General features: G+C 35.1%; 1 protein-coding gene across 2 annotated transcripts in view; it reads right to left on the bottom strand.

The window, feature by feature from the left end:
* LOC134801453 (uncharacterized) overlaps positions 1–19,976 on the bottom strand; it is a 130,888-nt gene that overhangs the window by 16,002 nt on the left and 94,910 nt on the right. Inside the window, exons 1-3 of one of the 2 annotated variants that reach the window (XM_063774042.1) lie at positions 4,776–5,059; positions 2,859–3,082; positions 2,603–2,671 (exon numbers count right to left, since the gene is read on the bottom strand). The exons of the other annotated variant lie outside the window; for it this stretch is intronic. Of the exons in view, the coding sequence (XP_063630112.1) occupies positions 2,603–2,671; positions 2,859–3,082; positions 4,776–4,867 (385 nt within the window). The 5' untranslated portion in view covers positions 4,868–5,059. Of the gene's footprint in view, positions 1–2,602; positions 2,672–2,858; positions 3,083–4,775; positions 5,060–19,976 lie in introns of those variants that run through there. 2 annotated transcript variants of the gene reach the window in all.

Here is a 19,976-nt window from a genome sequence, read left to right on the forward strand (position 1 = left end):
TGCGACCCTTACAGAAACGAAATGGTACTAGAAAAGTAGGTTAGGTTAGGTTTGAACTGCGACCTTTACAGAAACGAAATGCTACTATAAAAGTGGGTTAGGTTAGGTTAGAACTGCGATCCTCACAGAACCGAAATGCTACTAAAAAGTGGGCTAGGTTAAGTTTTAACTGCTACCCATACAGATACGAAATGCTACTAGAAAAGTGGGTTAGGTTAGGTTTGAGCTGCGACCCATACAGAAACGAAATGCTATCATAAAAGTGGGTTAGGTTAGGTTTGAACTGCGACCCTTACAGAAACCAAATGCTACTACAAAAGTGGGATAGGTTAGGTTTGAACTGCGACCCTTACAGAAAAGAAATGCTACTAGAAAAGTGGGTTAGGTTAGGTTTGAACTGCGACCCTTGCAGAAAAGAAATGCTACTAGAAAAGTGGGTTAGGTTAGGTTTGAACTGCGACCCTTACAAAAAAGAAATGCTACTAGAAAAGTGGGTTAGGTTAGGTTTGAACTGCGACCCTTACAGAAAAAAATGCTACTAGAGAAGTGGGTTAGGTTAGGTTTGAACTGCGACCCATACAGAAACGAAATGCTACTAGAATAGTGGGTTAGGTTAGGTTTGAACTGCGAACCTTGCAGAAAAGAAATGCTACTAGAAAAGTGGGTTAGGTTAGGTTTGAAGTGCGACCCTTGCAGAAAAGAAATGCTACTAGAAAAGTGGGTTAGGTTAGGTTAGGTTTGAACTGCGACCCTTACAGAAACGAAATGCTACTAGAAAAGTGGGTTAGGTTAGGTTAGGTTTGAACTGCGACCCTTACAGAAACGAAATGCTACTAGAAAAGTGGGTTAGGTTAGGTTAGAACTGCGACTGTTACAGAAATAAAATGCTACTGGAAAAAGGTGATGAAGTGGATTAATTAATTTAATAGGATAACGGTAATTATATTAAATATTTGCACATTTTTAATTAAAATGTGGTTACAATTTTGGTGGTCATTTACTATTTTTGGGTTTATCATTTATTTTGGAGTCATTTGCTTTAATATGATATCAAGATTTAAAAATTTGATTATAATTTTACATTAAAATGGAGTTCTAATTTTGGTGGTCAATGTCATTTACTATTTTTGGGTTTACAATGATTATTTTGGTGTCATTTTCTTTAATAGGATAGCAAGATGTAAAAATTTGGTTATCAGTTCACATTAAAATGGGGTTTGAAATTTGGTAATCATTTAGTATTTTTGGGTTAATAATAATTAGTTTGGTGTCATTTCCTTTAAAAGGATAGTAAAGTGTAATAAAATTGGTAATCATTTCACATTAAAATGGTGTTATAATTTTGGTGATCATTCATTATTTTAGGGTGGTAAAATAGATTTTTTTGGTATTAAATTTTACTAAATCTGGTGATCAGTTAAATAGCAGCCATACAATAATATACTTCAACGAAAATGTGTTAGTGTGCGTGTTGTGACACTTGTCACTCGTCCGTACACAAAAAGAGATCGAGGTTTGCAAGATTTGTCTTTGACGTGTGTCATTTTCTATGTATTTGTGTCGTCATTACAGATTGGATTTTGTTATGTAAGTGTGTGAGAAGTGCGACTGTGTGCACCTTTCCCCCCGCGAAAAATGGCAGAAAGATTTGTACGGTGAGATATCGCTTGGGCCCCTCCCTTCCGATGTGTCGGAAGCCGGTGTTGCTCGAAGCCATACTGGGTAAATGTCTTCAGTAAATCTGTCAGTTTGCATGGCAGATGACAGTGGCACACTAGTACCACAATGTGCGGCTAAAAACAATAGTACCAATATAACAGACCAAAATAGCGTAGTATGCTATATACAGATGCGTTTTTTAAAGATATCGATAAAATGGAGAGGATTGAAAATTGAATTATAGGCTCACGGTAACATTCGTAATAAAATAATACATTGGCACACTGACTTTGTCTGTGGAAAAAGGCAGCAAATACAACTTCCCATAAAAAAAATTAATTTCGCGCCCTTTTCTACTGACTAAGTGGGTGTGTTTGAGTATAGGTTAGAATTGAGTCCAGTACCGCGTACAATGAATTTAAAATTTATACTCTGGCAAGCCAGCTTAGTCAGTAAAAAATTTACCAAAATGTGGCAAATTTGAATCATTACTCAAATTATTTCAATCATCATTATTTGTTTAATAATATTTTTTCCAATATTTTTTTTGAGGTCGAGGTCAGATCTGCCATACAAATTTTGAATTTTGCGACATTTCTACTGACAAAGAGTTGGCTTGCCAGAGTACAGGTACTTACCAACGTTTCAAACCCTTTACACTTACAGCATTTGTGATCAAAAAATATTTATATAGTATGTTTGGACAGAGAGACTAATATACCTAACTAACCCATCCAATTTTATTAATTCCAGACATAGATTAATATGTCATGTCCTAGGTTTGTTTAAAAATACATGACAGAGGGTACCTAACTCATTATTGGTATTGATTGAATAAGGTGCTAACCTGCTAACAATAGTAACAATGTTATAACTGAAAATAATACCACATACAATTTTAAACACCTTACACTGGCTAACACAAACTAACATAATTAAGTACCTTTGTTATCTGAGACAAAGGCCTCAACTTGAGAATATGTGCATGATGGATGTTCATGGAAGTCTTCAGCTGAAATTATTAAAATAAATATTTATTATCAATTAAACTTCAATAAATTTTATTTAAGAAAAAACAAGCACAAAAGTAAAGTTAAAACAAGCCATTGCTCTCCAATCTAGTTAAATTAAAATTAAATTAGAGATTAGTTAAATTATTCATTATAAAAAAAGTTTTTTAACCGATTGATTAAACATACCTTTGCTTGCAACATGTTGGGGAAAATCTTTTAATTGATGGTCACTCAATGCTTGTGCAGAAAGGTGCAGTGTAGGGTAAGCTCTTTTTTTCAGGCGATTGCCTTTTTTGTTGAAGTCTTTTGCTTTGAAGTGATCTCCACAAACAAAACGCACATGGTGAAGCTTTTCAATTGGTATATGCACTAGATCTTCTTTACCAACAATTTGGACCCAAGTTCTACACCTGCAAAAAGTCACAATTCTAATTATTATACCTAATCAAGCCCTAAATTGTGACAAAGTTCTTTTTAAAATTATGGCTTCAGTCCAGTGGGTCTATTTCGCCAGTATATACACGGTGTAACATGAGGAAACCGAATAATTTTAACCACGCATTTCTGAGGTCAAAAGAAGGAAAAAATGTAATATGAGTTTAGGTCAAGCCTGCCAAAAAAAATTTTTTTATTTGATTTTTAAATTTTTTGAATGTATTTGTACATAAAAAATAAATGTTTTTGGTAAACTTGTCACTTAAAATTGATATTTACATTTTTTTTTTTTCGTAAAACCTACTTTTTGAAAAGTGTTACTTGTCATTTTTTGACATCTATCAATAAGGATATTTAGACTACGTCCCATAGCACCAACATCACCATCAAAAAGGCCTTTTACACTATGAAACAATAAAAACTTATTTTTTTTTTTAATTAATATTATCTCTGAAACTAGGCGAATTTCAAAAAAGATTATAGGACATTTTTGTCTCTAAATATGATCAGGAATACGCTGTTAAAATTATTCGGTTTCCTCATTTTACACCGTGTATATAGTTTAGCTATCCATGCCGTAATCGGCAACGGCGACCCTAGCTAATTACGAGCGTGAGGTCTGATATGGCTGGCAAAGCAAGGTATTAGGAGGCAGGTAATACAACTAAAGTTGTACGTTAGTACAAGACAATGTACGGTTTAATGGTCTCTAAAGACTATGATCTATGATTTCAAACTGAATTAGTTAGATAATAGACAGATAGATAGAAAGGTTGTTATGGAGACCGTTTGAGAACCTGAGAAAGACATAGGATAGTTTTTATCAATCATCATCAACATTCTACAGAGACAAAGTAACGGGCAGAAGCTAGTATATAATATTATGCTACTTTGGCTGTCACTGTATCTAGTTGATTCTGACAGTACATCATGAGACAAATAAAGTTAGGATAAACCCTATTTGAATAAATCAATCAATTTGTGAATACATACTTGTGGAAATAACCACTCTGAAAGTGAAGACTTTTAAACAAGGGGGAAATGAATTGAGGAATATAAATATGTAAAATCAATATGATAAAAGTAGATTCATAATTTAACAAAATATATTTACAATCAGTTGAGCCGTTTTTGTGTTTTCAACAAAAATAATATTTTCTTGTGGTTGTTACGGATGACAGACTAGAGTAAGCCAGGCGCAGAGGGCCCTGGCCCACTCAACTAGAGTTAGACCAACAAGCTAACTTTTCTGTGATTTTGATAGCCATGATGGTGCAAATGTTATTTAAATGTCTTAACCGCAGATGGCCGAAGATCGAGAGGCCTGGAGAGCAGAGGTAGGAAGAATAACCCATAGGAGTCACGTCCCTCAGACATGAGGTCACAACCACGAAGAAGAAAGCAGGCAGGCAATTCCAATAAGGAATAAATGTATGATATCCAGAATCAACTTAAATTTTACTTATATTCTATTATATGCTGTGGAGTATATTATGTGCTTCTAGTGATTTACGCATGCGGGCATCTATGAACAAAGATTAGGAAAATGAAAAACAAATTTTAGATAAGAATATTACAGACAAACTAAGTCTGAAACCCAAGAACTCAATATATTTAATAAGATCTGTACATCTTACAATAACAATTTTACAAGTTATAGTTACATACCTTTCTTCATCAATCGGGAAATTGGAAAAGAATCCCGGCCTGTGTCGTTCTCTAACGCCACAAATTTCACAAATTCTGCTCTTCCCACCCATAATGTGTCCCTATCTGAGTAAATCTTACTCAAAAACAGCGGACGGAGGATCACAGCTGCATCAACTTGACGTCTTTTGTTTGTGAATAGGAAAATATCACACAACTGAAACACTACGGAGGAACTTAATTGCTCAACTCAACGCACTGCAGTGTTCACATAGAGAAAACCGAATGATAATAGAAAACAAGTAATACACCACGGAATCATAATATATATCAATCCATAGTTTAGTTTTGAAAATTGACGTATTTGACAGTTCGGCCTTCGTGTCGCCAGTTTACATAGACCTGTATAATATGGACAAGACATATTGTTCTATACGTACAATTGCTTATACAAATAGCACCCATTTTGACGGCACAAACATAAATATCTATCTATCTCGTTTTTACTCAGCACTGTCACCCACAGCAAAACAGGATGACAGTATTTCGGTACGTACATAAAGTGGTTCATGAAAATACGTAAATACCTAATGCGGCCGAAAATCCGCCATGTTTAGCGGCCTAAATGTCATTGTCAGTCAGTTCAGCCGGTACTTGTCCTGTCAAAAAGTCGTGGTGAAAATGAAAATTATTAATTATCTTTTAGTATTTTGCTTCTGTGTGAAAATAATTGAAGCCAAATGTGAACAATTACGTCGCGAATATGCCAGTGTGTAGTGTATTAGGGTGCCGCATAAGCAAACACCAAATCAGCCATCTTTAACCTTACACAGGTACGCTATAATTTACATTAAAAATATTGGTTATTGTTAATGTTCCTGGGAATTTTAAGGATGTTTCACATTATAAATGGCAAGGTTCTTATGTGCAGTTATAGATCATGAAGTGATTTGACTTATGTAACTATATTTTTACGCTTAAATAATGTAAACATTTCAGCTAGGGTTGTACTTTATTTATCGACTTTGATATCGATTTATTATGATTGTTTATTTATATTTTCTTATTATATCATGCTACCCCGCTTAAAACCAACTAAATTATCTTAATTAAATAATTAAAACATGTTTTACAGGTTACCAAGAAATGAACATAAAAAGAAAAAGTGGTTGGAGACGGAGACCCTGACCGACTCTCGGGAGCACTCGGGTCCGTGGGGTCGTTACTCCACAAGCTGCCCTGCGGGCTTTTTTTATATTATTATTATAGTTTTTTTTTAATGTAATTCGACATTAAGAGACCATATAGGTACATCAATAAGTAATTGTAATATGTTAGTTTGAACTGGTAGAGTCTGGCTAGCCAAAAATTGTTGACAAATATTTCGTTGTTGTATCACCAATTGTCTATGATTAAAAAAAAAAGCTAAAAGTCAGTTGTCAATTTATGTCATTCATTCAAATTGTTTGCGGTTTATAATGGTTTTATTTTAAATAATATTAATAATGTCTATACTGAGTGAGGTTCGCAAACTATTATTTAAGCTGGTAAATAATTACGACAATGTGCGAAGTCGAGGTGTAGCGTTGTATAACGAAAAACTGCAATGTTTACAACTCCTAAACAAATGTAAACAAATTCGGAGGTTGGTGCTCTATAAATATTTTGATACTTAGCATTTAGCATATTTGGCAAAGTACTTATGTATTTTTTTGGTGATAGATTAATATTACGGTATTATCGAGCTAGGTCTTATTTATACTACATTTCATTTTTCGCCTTGTAACAATGGTATATGGTGAGAAAGTGTTAACATATGTGTTTATTGTTGACTGTATACTTTTCATAGTGGTAGAAATTATGTGAGCTGACTTTGAGTGCACGTCAACGTATATTTAACTTATATCCTTAGGTACCTTAGTGTGCACAGAAAATTAAAAATATTTTCTAGTATCAAAACTATAATTCCTACTACACAAAGTGTGACCAGCCCAAGATTTTTTGAATTTCCCGCCAAACATTTGTGTAAAATTTCAGTAGCCAGACTCTAGTTGCAGTTAGTTGTATTTTATAAAATTGTTCATGTATTGTTATTATTATTGCTTGTATGTAAATTCAATGTTGACGTGTACAAGTGCCCTTTTGGCCTATTTGCTAAATAAATGTTGAAGAAGTTGAAGTTGAAGAGCGGAAGTCATTCCTTATTTTTGTAATTAAATAAATGTTCTGAAGGTGTTTTGTTTTATTCACCCGTCGCTTGATAAGTTTGAATTTGTATCGCTCTCACTTATAGGTACGGCGCACCAAGGTCGAGGTGCGGTGCGGTAGTGTGTTACGGACTTTAGGGTTAACAACACAACAAAATTGATTGTAATAGAGGCAAAGTCCAAGAAAAACACGTACACTTATTCTGACATCCAAAACAGATGGCGCTGTACTGCGCCATGTGTTTTGTGGTCACTGAGTTGTCAAACGTTAACTTTTGAAAATCAGAGTTACCGCAAAAATCGCAATATATATGGAGTTGAACAGCGTCATCTCGGTTTACCTGTTAAATTCGAAGCACGAAATTGTCTTAGATTTTACACATCTTACTCAATCAAAGTATCTTTTCACATAACAATATACTCATAAAGAATATTTACTTACTTACTATTAAAATATAAATTCCACAAATAATTCATTCATATTTTAAATAAAATGAGCCGAAAACGTTCAAAAGTTATCGATGTATCGATAAAACCTAGTAACAGTAAAAATCTCTTGGGCAGCACTAAAACCGCCATGTTTAGCGGCCGGATGACGTCACACTGGCACGCATTTTTCGCTGACGTTTCACTTCCATAGGTTTCATATTTCAGTGCCAGTTTATTATTTACCTTGTTAGGTTGGCTGAACTGAGACGAAATTTCCATCATGAAGTTATATTGTTTAAACTGGAGCGAGTTGTCAGTTTTTTTGCCATACTAATTTGAACCTTATCTTGGAATTTGGAATTGGAGACAGAATGTTGTTCGTACCAGACTAGAGAAAACGGTCCACATGAGATAGAAAAACCCGAGCCCTGTGTCTCACTCGCACATGTTGCCAATGTTAAAAAGATACCATTTTGGTAGAAATTATATCAATATACTACTGAAATTCATTACCTTTTTATACTATTTTAGTGCTATATTCCAATTACAGTTCTGATATCTTTTAAGTAATTTGTTAATTATTATGATGTTAATATTATTAACTGATTAAGCCAAGCATGTGCGCAACAAAAAAAAACAGTAAATTGAATATGGTAGAAATTGTAGTAACTCTGAATATTAATTGGTATCCCCAACTTGATGACGATTAGGGTGACTATGATGTCGGTACGATTTGGATCGGTCTTACAAAATTGTTATTTCATACTTAATGTAAAAATAACTTTACCTAAATAGTATACTAATAAATAAATAAAGATATACTTATTTCGGCATGTTTAATTATTCGGTTCACGTAATGAGAGCTACATAATTGCCAAAAATTAAATCCGAAGTCCTTGGACATTACAGACTCATATTTATACATAATATTTAATTACTGGAACGTTAATTCTAACTATTTATATATATGTAATCGATTCTATATAGGTTGGGCCGACATTTCCGTCAGTATACAAAAGCGGCAAATTTGAAAATGTTGTTCCAATTACAGATCTACGATGACGCTTACCCTTAAAGAATAGCTAAAGTATGCAAAAGGGAAGTCATCACGTATATGAACACACCATGAGTATGATATTGATAGTGATCGGTATTTTGTTAAATCATGAATTATGAAGAGCATAAATAGTGTAGAATGCCGGTTTACACAGTTAAATGTAAGTTTTTATTTCGTCGTGTGCTAATATTTTATCATTTTAGTCAATAATCAAGATAATTTCGTGTAAAAACATAAATTGTTACGCTACGCTAGGGCTTGACAAAATGACTAGTATCGATAACCAGTGGGCATAGTAATAATATAAATTTATTTGCGTTGCAAGTGTTGAAAGTAGGAATTAAATTCGCAACGAGTGGTGATAAATTAAAACACGACCGAAGGCAGCGTTTTTAATCGATACGATTTGCGAATTACCAAGTACAACTACAACGTTTTACCCGACCCTGGATATCTGTCTCGCTCTCTCTTATAGCTGTCTTTGATAGAAATAAATAGAAATAGAAAATATTTATTTGGCGTACAAAAACATACCTACATTACGGTAAGTACAACATAAAGTTCACAATACAGTAAACATACACCAAATAGGATGCCGCTCAGCATAAGCAGTGTCTGTAAGACACTACGCTGGTTTTCACCCAATACGTACGATGAACGTACGGTGGACCACCTTCCTCACAATCAAGCATGATCGCATTGATCGCGATCCAATACGCCCATCCCATCTGTAACAGCTTTTATAACGACTAAAAGCTTTATAACGACTAAATGAAGTAAGGTTGTGTGAAGCGTTTTACAGAAGAGAAAAAAACTATATCCATCTCTTTTCTGGGGCAATTATACTAGCATAGGGAAAATACAGTATGATTCTCTGTGATTATGCACGAATGAGAAAAGATCTCGGCCAAACTATACATTCCATCTTATGCTAATATCCCACATTCATATGACTTATGGTCACCCTAATTAGAAAGAGATGGAGGGCTCAGGTTTGACCTCTCATGTGGACACACTTTTTGGCCAGTGTACACTATCCAGTTTACTCTCTACGTCCGTGATTTCCATACATTATTTTTTTCATAGATATTATATACCAAAGAGTAGTATAATATATATATGAACATAAAAAAAAAGCAGATTCGTGTTTTATCATAAAGATGTCGCTATTTTTCGAATAATGGGCGTTCTAAGGGACTGTCCCCCCCCTGTTATATACTTAAAGACGGAATCTAAGCGAGCTGTCATTGTTACCACTTTTGTTTTATGTACGATTAACAATGTGAATCCACCTGGCTGTGGCCATGTCTATAAAGTCATATCGATAAACTATCGACATTTCTTGCAATTTTAATTTTACTTCAAAAGTTTAATGATACCTAAAATGAACAAAAACGCTTTTATTCTTTATTGTGGTTATCAGATCACGATTTTATCGTCACGCCCCAGCAGGGAACGAAGGGAAAGTTCAGGTTTTTAATTACAATACATAAATACTTACTACAATATGTGTTCCGCAATAAGAGTCAATATCAGAGTGTGTTTATCCAACTTGCAATGCCTATGAATGTATGTTTGGTTAAATCTTGCAAGCTAAAATTAGACCCACTTCCTATTATACAATTGAGTTGAAACTTCATATCTATACGTAATTTGGGTGACAATGCAATATGATGGTACCATCAAGCAACATTTTGATATGATGTTTTTTCTGTTGGGTTGGAGTGTTCCCGTTACTGGTTTTCTATACAAATACAGTACCGGAACCGGTAAGTCCCGGTTTTCGCCATACAAACTCAGTACCGGAAGCATTTCCTAGTTGGGTTGTCCCCTACTGCTACAACTACATAGGGGTTAGATCTTTAAAACCCACCATACACGGGCCGCTTGTAGCTGTCCAACTGCTTCATGTGGTTCGTCTATGGGAGCCCTATATCATTGAAAACTAAATATGTCCAACTGCTGAGCACAGTCTCGTCCTAGTGTGTAACAGGACATTAGGTTATAGTTTTCAAGCTAGCCAAAATACAGACAAATTAGCAAGCTAAATAATTGTCCACATAAGTACCTGGCATGCCCATGAGTATAGCTGGTACTTGCACTGCAGTATCATCTCGTTCTTGATGTGTGCAGTAGTTATGTTCATTGAGAACATTGTATTCTGAAATATACACAAAAATAAGTTAATGAAATATTTCTTATTCATTGTGCGTCAAAAATATTCAGAGATTATTTATTATTTATTATTTATTATTAAAACTTATAGACAAACAACGTCATACGGCTATAAGGGAAAAGACTAAAGTCATCGACGCTCTATCACATTGTAAGAAACTAAAATGGAAGTGGGCTGGCCACGTAGCACGAATGAACAACAAAAGATGGACTAAGAGAGTCACTACTTGGGCGGGACCTCCCGGTAAAAGAAAGTCAGGCCACCCACTGGGAAGATGGACGGAAGACCTAAAGAAGTTTGCCAGCGACGACTGGGTAACAATAGCCCAAGACAGGGAAATGTGGAGTAAAATGGAGGAGGCCTTTACTCGTCAAGAGGTCCTTAATAATAAAAACTAAATTATTGATCAGAATTCAATTTAAATTTGCACGACATTAGTTTGATAATATTTAATTTAATTTAATTTAATAATGTATTACTATTTAATTTAATAATGAAATATGTATACTTTTTTTTTTTGTTAAGGAATTAAATGGCTTAAATAAATAAAAAAATTTATTATTTTAAGCGTAAATTAAAATACGCTGATAAAATCATATACATAGCAAAAATACCATGACATAAATAGTATTACGTATTAATAATTTGAATACAAACTTACCTTCAGAAGAGAGAGGGACGCCGTGAATAAATTCCTTTTCTGTGAAAAGGCAGGGGTAAGAATAACGAATTCTGGACCCTTGGCTAAACTGAGTTTCGTCGAAATGTTTCTGACAAACACGTTTAGTCATTAGCTGACCCTTTGACAGTCCAAGTAAATGTGGATTAACTGGAACCAGAAACGACATCCACAAATTTCGCAAATAGTCGTTCATGGGCATGCAAAATAGTCTATGTGTGGCACTTGTTGATTTACAACCGAGAACACAACACTTTAACGGTGCCATATTCGGCAGCCAAAAGGAACTCAACTCAACCAAGACGGGAGGAGGACAATTGTATTGCAAACCAGAGGAGGGTGGCTTCTCAGGGTACTCAACTCAACCAAGACGGGAGGAGGACACAAGACGGCGGCGCTCGACTCAAAGTTTACAAAACAACTGAATGTGAGTTATGTGAGGATGACAATTGTCAAATTCAATTTTTTTTTTTTTTCAATTGACACTGTTGACAGTTGACAGCTAAAGACCACAGATTACGTAAAATAGGGTGCGATACTAGCGCTAATACTACAGTGATGGAACTAAAGTTGTCAGACCCGTCTCTATCTCATCCCATTCGCACGACAGCTTAAAAAGCGTTGCGTTAAAACCCGACGTTGGCGCTTTTTTACCGTTTCCAATATTTGTGTTCATATGAACGCTTAAAAATCACTTGTGAGTCGTAATGCCACGTACGCATCTCAGCAAAGCCATACTTTATTTGCTATTACGACGTATTATTTGAATATAGCTTGAATATTTCAGGAATTTGTAAGCATAAGTTGACATTTTTAAGGTGAAACTAATAATAATCTTGACGATTGACACCAAAAATTGACACTTGACAGCTAACTGACAGCAGCGCCGGCGCTTTTTTAACGCTTGTGAGAACAGATACACGGAGTTCCGTATGCTCTATTCAATTTGACGCCAACGCTCAACGCCGAAAATCGAACAGTGCTCGATAAAAAAGCGCCGCGCTTAAAAACCGCCTTCGTGTGAATACATACATGGTTATCCATTGGTGTCATTCAAACGCTTTTTTAACGCGCGTTGAAAAAGCTGCCGTGCGAACGTGGCCGAACAGCGGACGGAAGAACACACTGCTTCAACCACAGATTATTAACTAGTTACTTCGTAACAGAGCCGTTACCGCGAAAACCGAAATTCGCAAATTGCGGGAATCTTTCTCTTTTACTCCAATGAAGGCGTAATAAGAGTGACAGAGAAAAATACCCGCAATTTGCGAACTTCGATTTTCGCGGTTATAGCCCAGATACGACAGTCACTTATGCCCTGTTTTCACTTGATCCGATGTGGCGCCACTGTAGTGATACTATTACATAGAAGGTAGGATCGTATAGAAGTGGTATACGCGTGCCTCCGTGAGGGACAAAACATACGCAAATGCGACACTGTGATTGGTCGAATTTATTTGTTGCCCACCACCATACTAAAAAAATGGTGGGCACAAAAAATATGTGAGACTGTGATAAGGACAAACAATAATAGCGCTTTCTCTGTTACTCCTACTGAAAGATACGTAAGAGTATCCCGTTCTGTCAGTTATCCCCACCACTCATGCCCAATCCAGTTTAATACTAGATTCATGTACTTTTAGTGACATACTCTGTGGAAGAAGCTGTCAAGTTTCACATAATAGTGTTGTAGACATTACATATCGATATCGATATTAAATAGTGATCGGACGATTTCATCGATAACTGCAATAGGGATTTCTAAATACACCATTCTGAACATTTTAAAATAAAACACAAAGTTGTTTTGTAATATATTTATTTGTTTAAAGTTCTTTGGCGAAGTTTGTGTGATTTATATTTTTTATACGCAAATTTTTGCGGTTCCTCCATTTTGGATGCATATTTTTCTTCTATGTCGCTTCTACGTCATATGTCGCCCTTTAAAATTCTATTTATAATATTACAGGCCCCAATTTCACATCGGTGACAGGTGCGACGAATTGTAAAATCACTGTTGCTGACGTCACAGGCATCCATGGGCTACGATTACCACTTACCATCGGGCGGGCCGTACTCCTGTTTGCCACCATCATTGTATTATTTAAAAAAACTTTATTATATCGGATAAAAACAGATATTTCTCCTGCGAAGTTTCTGACAATTGTCAAAGATTTAGAAGAATTGTAGGTAATTCTTGACAGGTAATGAGTTATATGTCGGAATTTCGTGACAATTGTAGTGTTTCTTGTGACAATTGTCATAAACTTAGCAAGAGAAATATCTGTTTTTTTCCGATATCATAAAGTTTTTTTTAATAACACAATGATGGTGGCAAACAGGAATACGGCCCGCCCGATGGTAAGCGGTAACCGTAGCCCATGGATGCCTGTGACGTCAGCAACAGTGATTTTACAATTCGTCGCACCTGTCACGTTGGTGAAACAGGGGCGTTGTGTATATGTAATCTTATGATTGTTTTAAAAATATTGTTTTTACATTATTTTTGTGCTCTGCACATCCCAGCCAAGAAATCCTCAATTGACTTAAATTGCAAAGCAGGTCAGTACCGACATTTCGTTTAAAACAATTTATATTTAAGAAATTATGGATTATAGTACTTTAATTTTTTCTGATATTACTTCATTTTTAGGGTTCCGTACCTCAAAAGGAAAAAATGGAACCCTTATAGGATCACTCGTGCGTCTGTCTGTCTGTCCGTCTGTCACAGCCCATTTTCTCCAAAAGTACTAGACCAATTAAGTTGAAAATTGGTACACATATGTAAATTCGTGACCCAAAGACGGACATCTTACGTAAACAAATAAATTTTAAACCTGGAGGCCACTATTGGGAGGTAAATGAGAAAATGAAAAAAAAATGTTTTTTAAACTATATCGTGTTACATATCAAATGAAAGAGCTCATTTTGAGAATCTCAAAAATATTTTTATTGTAATTTTAAAATAAATAGTTTAGAAGTTATTTAAGAAAATAGTCAAATAATATCTCCAAAACTATCGGGTCTAAAATTTTGAAAAAAATATACAAAATAGTTCTTTACCTGTAAATGACAGGAAAACCTATTAGAAATATTAACGCTTGACTGCAAGCGTGAGTCGGACTAATAACTTAGTTTTTGATCCGACCCCTACGGGTTTTTTAAAGGCAATTCCCTCGCGTTTCACATATAAAAAATTGTTAAAAATACAACATAAAAAATTGGGTAATGTACGGAACCCTTGGAACGCGAGTCCGACTCGCACTTGGCCGGTTTTTTGTTTTTATTTCTTCTAATTTAGACCCACTTGGACGATCCTGTGAAGTGGGTGGGAGAGAATTAAAGTTGGGACTTTTATTTTCTTTGTTTTCATCATCTACTTCAAAGAGAAAACTTGCGTCTAATATTGTCTCTCCGTTATCCACTTCACAGTTTGCAAATTTTGAATGAGGGCTCAGCAAATTGGACAGCTATAATGATTTAAAAGTATAAATGAAGCTATTTGCATTCGGCTTTACATTTCTGTAATTGAGAGCCCTCACCCTTCCAAAAAAGATTTCCAGTGGGTCTTGGTTAATATTCCGAGGGTAATATGTAATATTCCACGCCATATTCGTCAAACAATACCTTCGATAATCTATGTTCTTAGTTTTCAATATCAAAGGGACTTGAATTCCACCTGGTTACAATAACATGACTGAGAGTACTAATTATTGGCAGTGAATAACATGAAAACCAAGAATAATATAATACCACTCTCTCTTTTTACTCAAAAGTTTCTAAAATATGTAGTAATATTCTTACATACCTTTATTCTGAGGGACGGAGGCCTCAACTTGAGAATATGAGCATGATGGACTTTCATGAAAGTCTTTGTCTGAAACTGTTAAATGTAATATTCAATATCTATTAAGATTCAGTATAAACTAAACTTATCTCTTCTGTATGTAATATGTATATATACAAAAATTGGAATCTCGGAATAAAATAAAGAGAATTTCATTTTGGTTTGTCAACAAGATGTATTCACTTTAAACTTTTATAGAGTCTGTGCGGAAAGAGAAGAGTCGTGGGATTTGAGGGCGCGCCAGTGCTATTTTATGGTTTTTGCTATGCTGACAACACTGGTCACGTGATTATAGTACGACACTAAAGGTCATGATACTTGTATCCCTTTTGTTCCGGTTTTTTACCACGGCTTACTAAACGGAGCCTGGTGGTGGTGTCGGCTCGTCAAATCAATCCTCTGATTTAGCGCAGGCACTAGTTTTCTTTTTAAAACACACTCTTGTTTTTCACTCAGATACTAAAAAGTGACAGTGCGATTGACAAAACTGCTAAAACTAGTTAAGAATCTGCCCAATACAACTGTAATTTTAGTACCAAACAAGATAGAGTCTCATTTATGTACTGCCTAATCTGTGCAGTTCAACAGTTATTTTAATACAAAACCGGGTAGATCGGGTAGAAATTGGGCAATAGGACTGTAATTTTACTATCTGGGATATATTTTATCTGGGATTTATTTATTTTATTGTAAACTTGACTTGTAATGTATGTGCACTGAGAGAAAAATCACCACCAGGAATTAATAAACAGTTCTGTACTGGGGGAAAAAATGAAGTTTTAGTAGTAATCATGGAAGTTTCACTATTTCTGTAAAATTTATTTATTTCTACAAACAGCTCAGTAATACTAAATCTAATTTCAGCAAACAGACTTTAGTAAATGGAGCATTAAACAAAGTTCAGTATTTGTTACAATCCATTTTTATTACTACTAAAATTCTCCGATTTTTACTAGTAAAGTTTGTGATTTTTGGAAAAAAGCATCTGTGATTTCAAGTTATGATTTTAGTAAATGTCTCACTTACATAGTTTTGTAATATCTAAAAAACGAGTTCGCGGGAATAACATTACCCCATTTAAAATAACAGTTCAGTTGTTACTATAGCGACATTACAAAGTTTACTGGTATTTAGTAGATAGACTTGTTGTGTTTATGTTCATTGTTGTACCAATCACTAAACGAGTTTTGTAATACCAACACAGCTACTTGCTACGTTCATTTGGTTAGAGTTAGTAGTATTGTGTCGGATGTCGGGCGGGCGTGTCTCGTGTCTTCTTTGTTTAAAACATACTTAAGTTAAATAATAAATTTAGGATATATTGTGGGCCATGGACATATTAACCCGCGACCTACTGTGTAGTTGGGGTCTACAGGAATATATTGTTCTGCAACTTCGAGCTAGCTGTTGTTATTCTAGTGATAATGACATCAAAGGTAAATCTAAACTGTTTGCAATTCCAACCTCCCTAGCACACGTGCGCCGCGAGAGCATGTTGCGCGCGTAATAACTACTAGTCTCTTTCTGACTGTATGAATAAGAAAGGAATGGGTAGAATATCTCGACAGGCTTTTATAGTGCCTCTTTAGTACAGAGATATACTACCAAATGCTTTTTTATTCATACAGACAGAAATAGAGACGGGTAGCTACCACGCGCGCGACATGCTCTCGCGGCGCCCGTTTGCTAGGGGCGGAGGAATTGCAAACAGTTTAGTTTTTGCCTGTGACGTCATTATCTCTAGAATAACAACAGCTAGCTTGGAATCGTAGTACAGTTTAGTAAAACCTATGACGTCATCGTCTCCGATATTGCTAAAGCACGCTTAGAATTACAAAACGGTTAGTTTTCACCCATGACGTCATCACCTCCGATATTGCTAAAGCACCTCTCGGAATAACAAAACCAAATTTCTGAAATTACTCTAGTATACTTCAAATTACAAATATAGAAGTTGTATTTCCTACTAAATGGAAATTGCAAAAGTCAATTTGTTCCTATTAGTTGACTCTCCTTGTCCCCGGATTAAGTTTTATTTTTGTAATTCTAAGTGTGTTTTTGTTAGTTTTTTCTCTCAGTGTGTACATTATTAGTAATAAATATGAATATGAATATGAATAAAAATAGTGCAGTAGGTAGGCCTTATTGGGATATGTCCGGTTCTCTCATCTCACGATATTTTACTTCGCCGAAAAGTCTGCTACATATGAAATATAATTTCGTAACTAACAGAACCTAGTAAACGAACTTACAAATAAAGAAATATTTTTATGAAAAAGTTTCATTCTTTGTAATCGAAGTCTGAATTAAAATATTCAATGTCACTTATGTTTGAGCTAGCTTCAGAACAACCAGGGACTGATGTGAGGAACTGGATGTGCTTGAATCCGGCACGTAGATTACGAATTCTTGCATATCACCTACTTAGCGGTCTTTTATTCGAGATACCGTAGGTACTTTTACACAATCCTGAAAAAAAAATTACATATAAATATGCATAAAATGGCAAGTATCAAGACTATTTGTCAGTTATTTGAAAGATCATGAACGACCTGCATATTTATGAAAATTAATATATTTTGAATGAATATACTTACCGATTATGTACCGGAGACAAGTTACTTAGGGGGCTTATTAAATAGGTAATTATTTAATATTAAATACAACATCAATACCCGTGAATAGCGGAAACACGTTCCGCGACTTTTTGTAAGTCGATAGTCGGCTTTTAGCCGTTTTCTTTCCGCTGACAAAACCGAACAATGTTAAATATAATTTTTCTTGTGGTTTTATGTACGGTTTCATCGTGTTTTCAAAATATTTTATACGTAAAACTTGCGGTTTTTGTTAATAAAAATATACAATGACAGAAGTTTGTTTACTTTTTACAAGACAGGTGTCAAAGGTTTGATTGCCATATAAAATTTAAAATGTTAGTTCCCGTTTCTGCCACGACTCTTCTCTTTCCGCACAGACTCTAACTAAGAATATCAATAGATACATATTTTTAAAAACTAAACTCAAACTAACATACCTTTATTCTGTGGGACGAAGGCCTCAACTTGAGAATATGAGCATGACGGATGTTCATGGAAGTCTTCACCTGAAATCGTTACATGTAACATGTAATATATTTAATATCTATTAAGATTCAGTATCCCTAATGAGAGATAACAGGAATATATGATCATCATAAAGATCTAGTATGAACAAAACTATTCCCTTCTGTATTCATATAAATAAAAATTGGAACCATGGGAACAAATGTCTGTGATTGTTATTTCCCATACTAAAAGTACCATGCAGACATTTGCATAATTGTATTTAAGCATACCTACTCTATAAACAATATTAAAAGTGGGCAGCTATGTATTTTCTATGGTAAAATTAAAAGACCACTCAGATAAAATGAGGAGGCCTGGAGGAGGCATACTGAAAGATTAGGACAGATGTCGCCTCTGTTATCCGTCACTGTTTACGATTTCTGACAAGCGTATGGTTGCGAATTTTTGACTAATACTTGCAATTTATCAAGAGAAATGTATTCATTTATGTCTGTACGGGAACTACAAACTGAGCTTCGAAGGAGAAATTCTACAGTTGGTGGAAAAAAAGGCTAATTTGATACAAAGATAATCACTTAACATATTTGAGGTTATCTTGTGTATTTTATTTTATTCAAAAAATACACAATCACTTGTGCGCCTTCAGGAAGATCACGAGCAAATTGCACTGTCTGTATGTTTTCTACTTTTTCCTAACACTTACCTAGGCGTGATCTTCCTGCAGGCGCACAAGTGTTTGTGTATTTTCATCACCTGGCACTACTTTTCCCCCAAATAAAACGCCTGGCATTGTTATATTTGAATTAAATACATATAGTTGGTCAAGCAAATCTTGTCGGTAGAAAAGGGCGCGAATTTCAAATTTTCTATGGGACGATAACACTTCGCGCCTACATTTTTTAAATTTGCCGCCTTTTTCTACTGACAAGATTTGCTTGACCAACTATAATTAGCTATTATATCACACCAAACACAGAGCTCTATAAATTGCACACCTTCAATTGATTTTACAACCACTTTGTTGCTCATCCACTCCCACACCCACCGCTAAACAGCTGCCAGGCGCCTGGATTAATTAATAATGATAGTATGGCATACTAACTAGAGGGATTTCGTTGCTCTATAAATTGCATACCTGTTGCCGTGGCTAGCTCTTAGACCATAAGTAATAAATTAGTAGGTACCTATAAATAAACTTGTAAGTGTTAACACACCTGGCCTTCCAATGACAAGTGTTTGTTCCATTGTGACTTCCTCATCATCTTGATCTTTAAAATAATTGTGGTCACTCAGAGCATGTGGGACTGGAACAACATTACAGTTATATAGGTAGATAAAATATTATAATCCCCGAGACGAAATATACACTTGGCTTTAATTCAACAGTCAAATAAGTACTTATCGTAATAAAATTATCCTGACAAAAGTAATGTTATGTGTTTTCAATATGCTAATAAGAAAGTACAGGGTGTCTGGCTGGAAATTTATTTTTTTAAATTAAATTAAAAAAAAAAGTAAAAAACAGTGCCAAATGTCAGTTACGTCATTCGAACCACCGACTGTGCGGATTTGTTAGCCACAATGCCCCGATGGTCAGAAGTGCATCGTGCGTTCGTTATCGAGTCGTTCTTTAAAGGTGGCGATTCTTACGTTGTCGCTCGTCGACAGTTTTGTGCACACTTCAATATTCGACGAATGAGTGATGGACCAAGCGTCAATTTAATTCGTTCTTGGGTTAAGAAGTTCCGTGCAACTGGTTCCG

The sequence above is a fragment of the Cydia splendana genome, chromosome 22 (genome assembly GCF_910591565.1).
Source record: "Cydia splendana chromosome 22, ilCydSple1.2, whole genome shotgun sequence".
Taxonomy (NCBI): Eukaryota; Metazoa; Arthropoda; class Insecta; order Lepidoptera; family Tortricidae; genus Cydia; species Cydia splendana.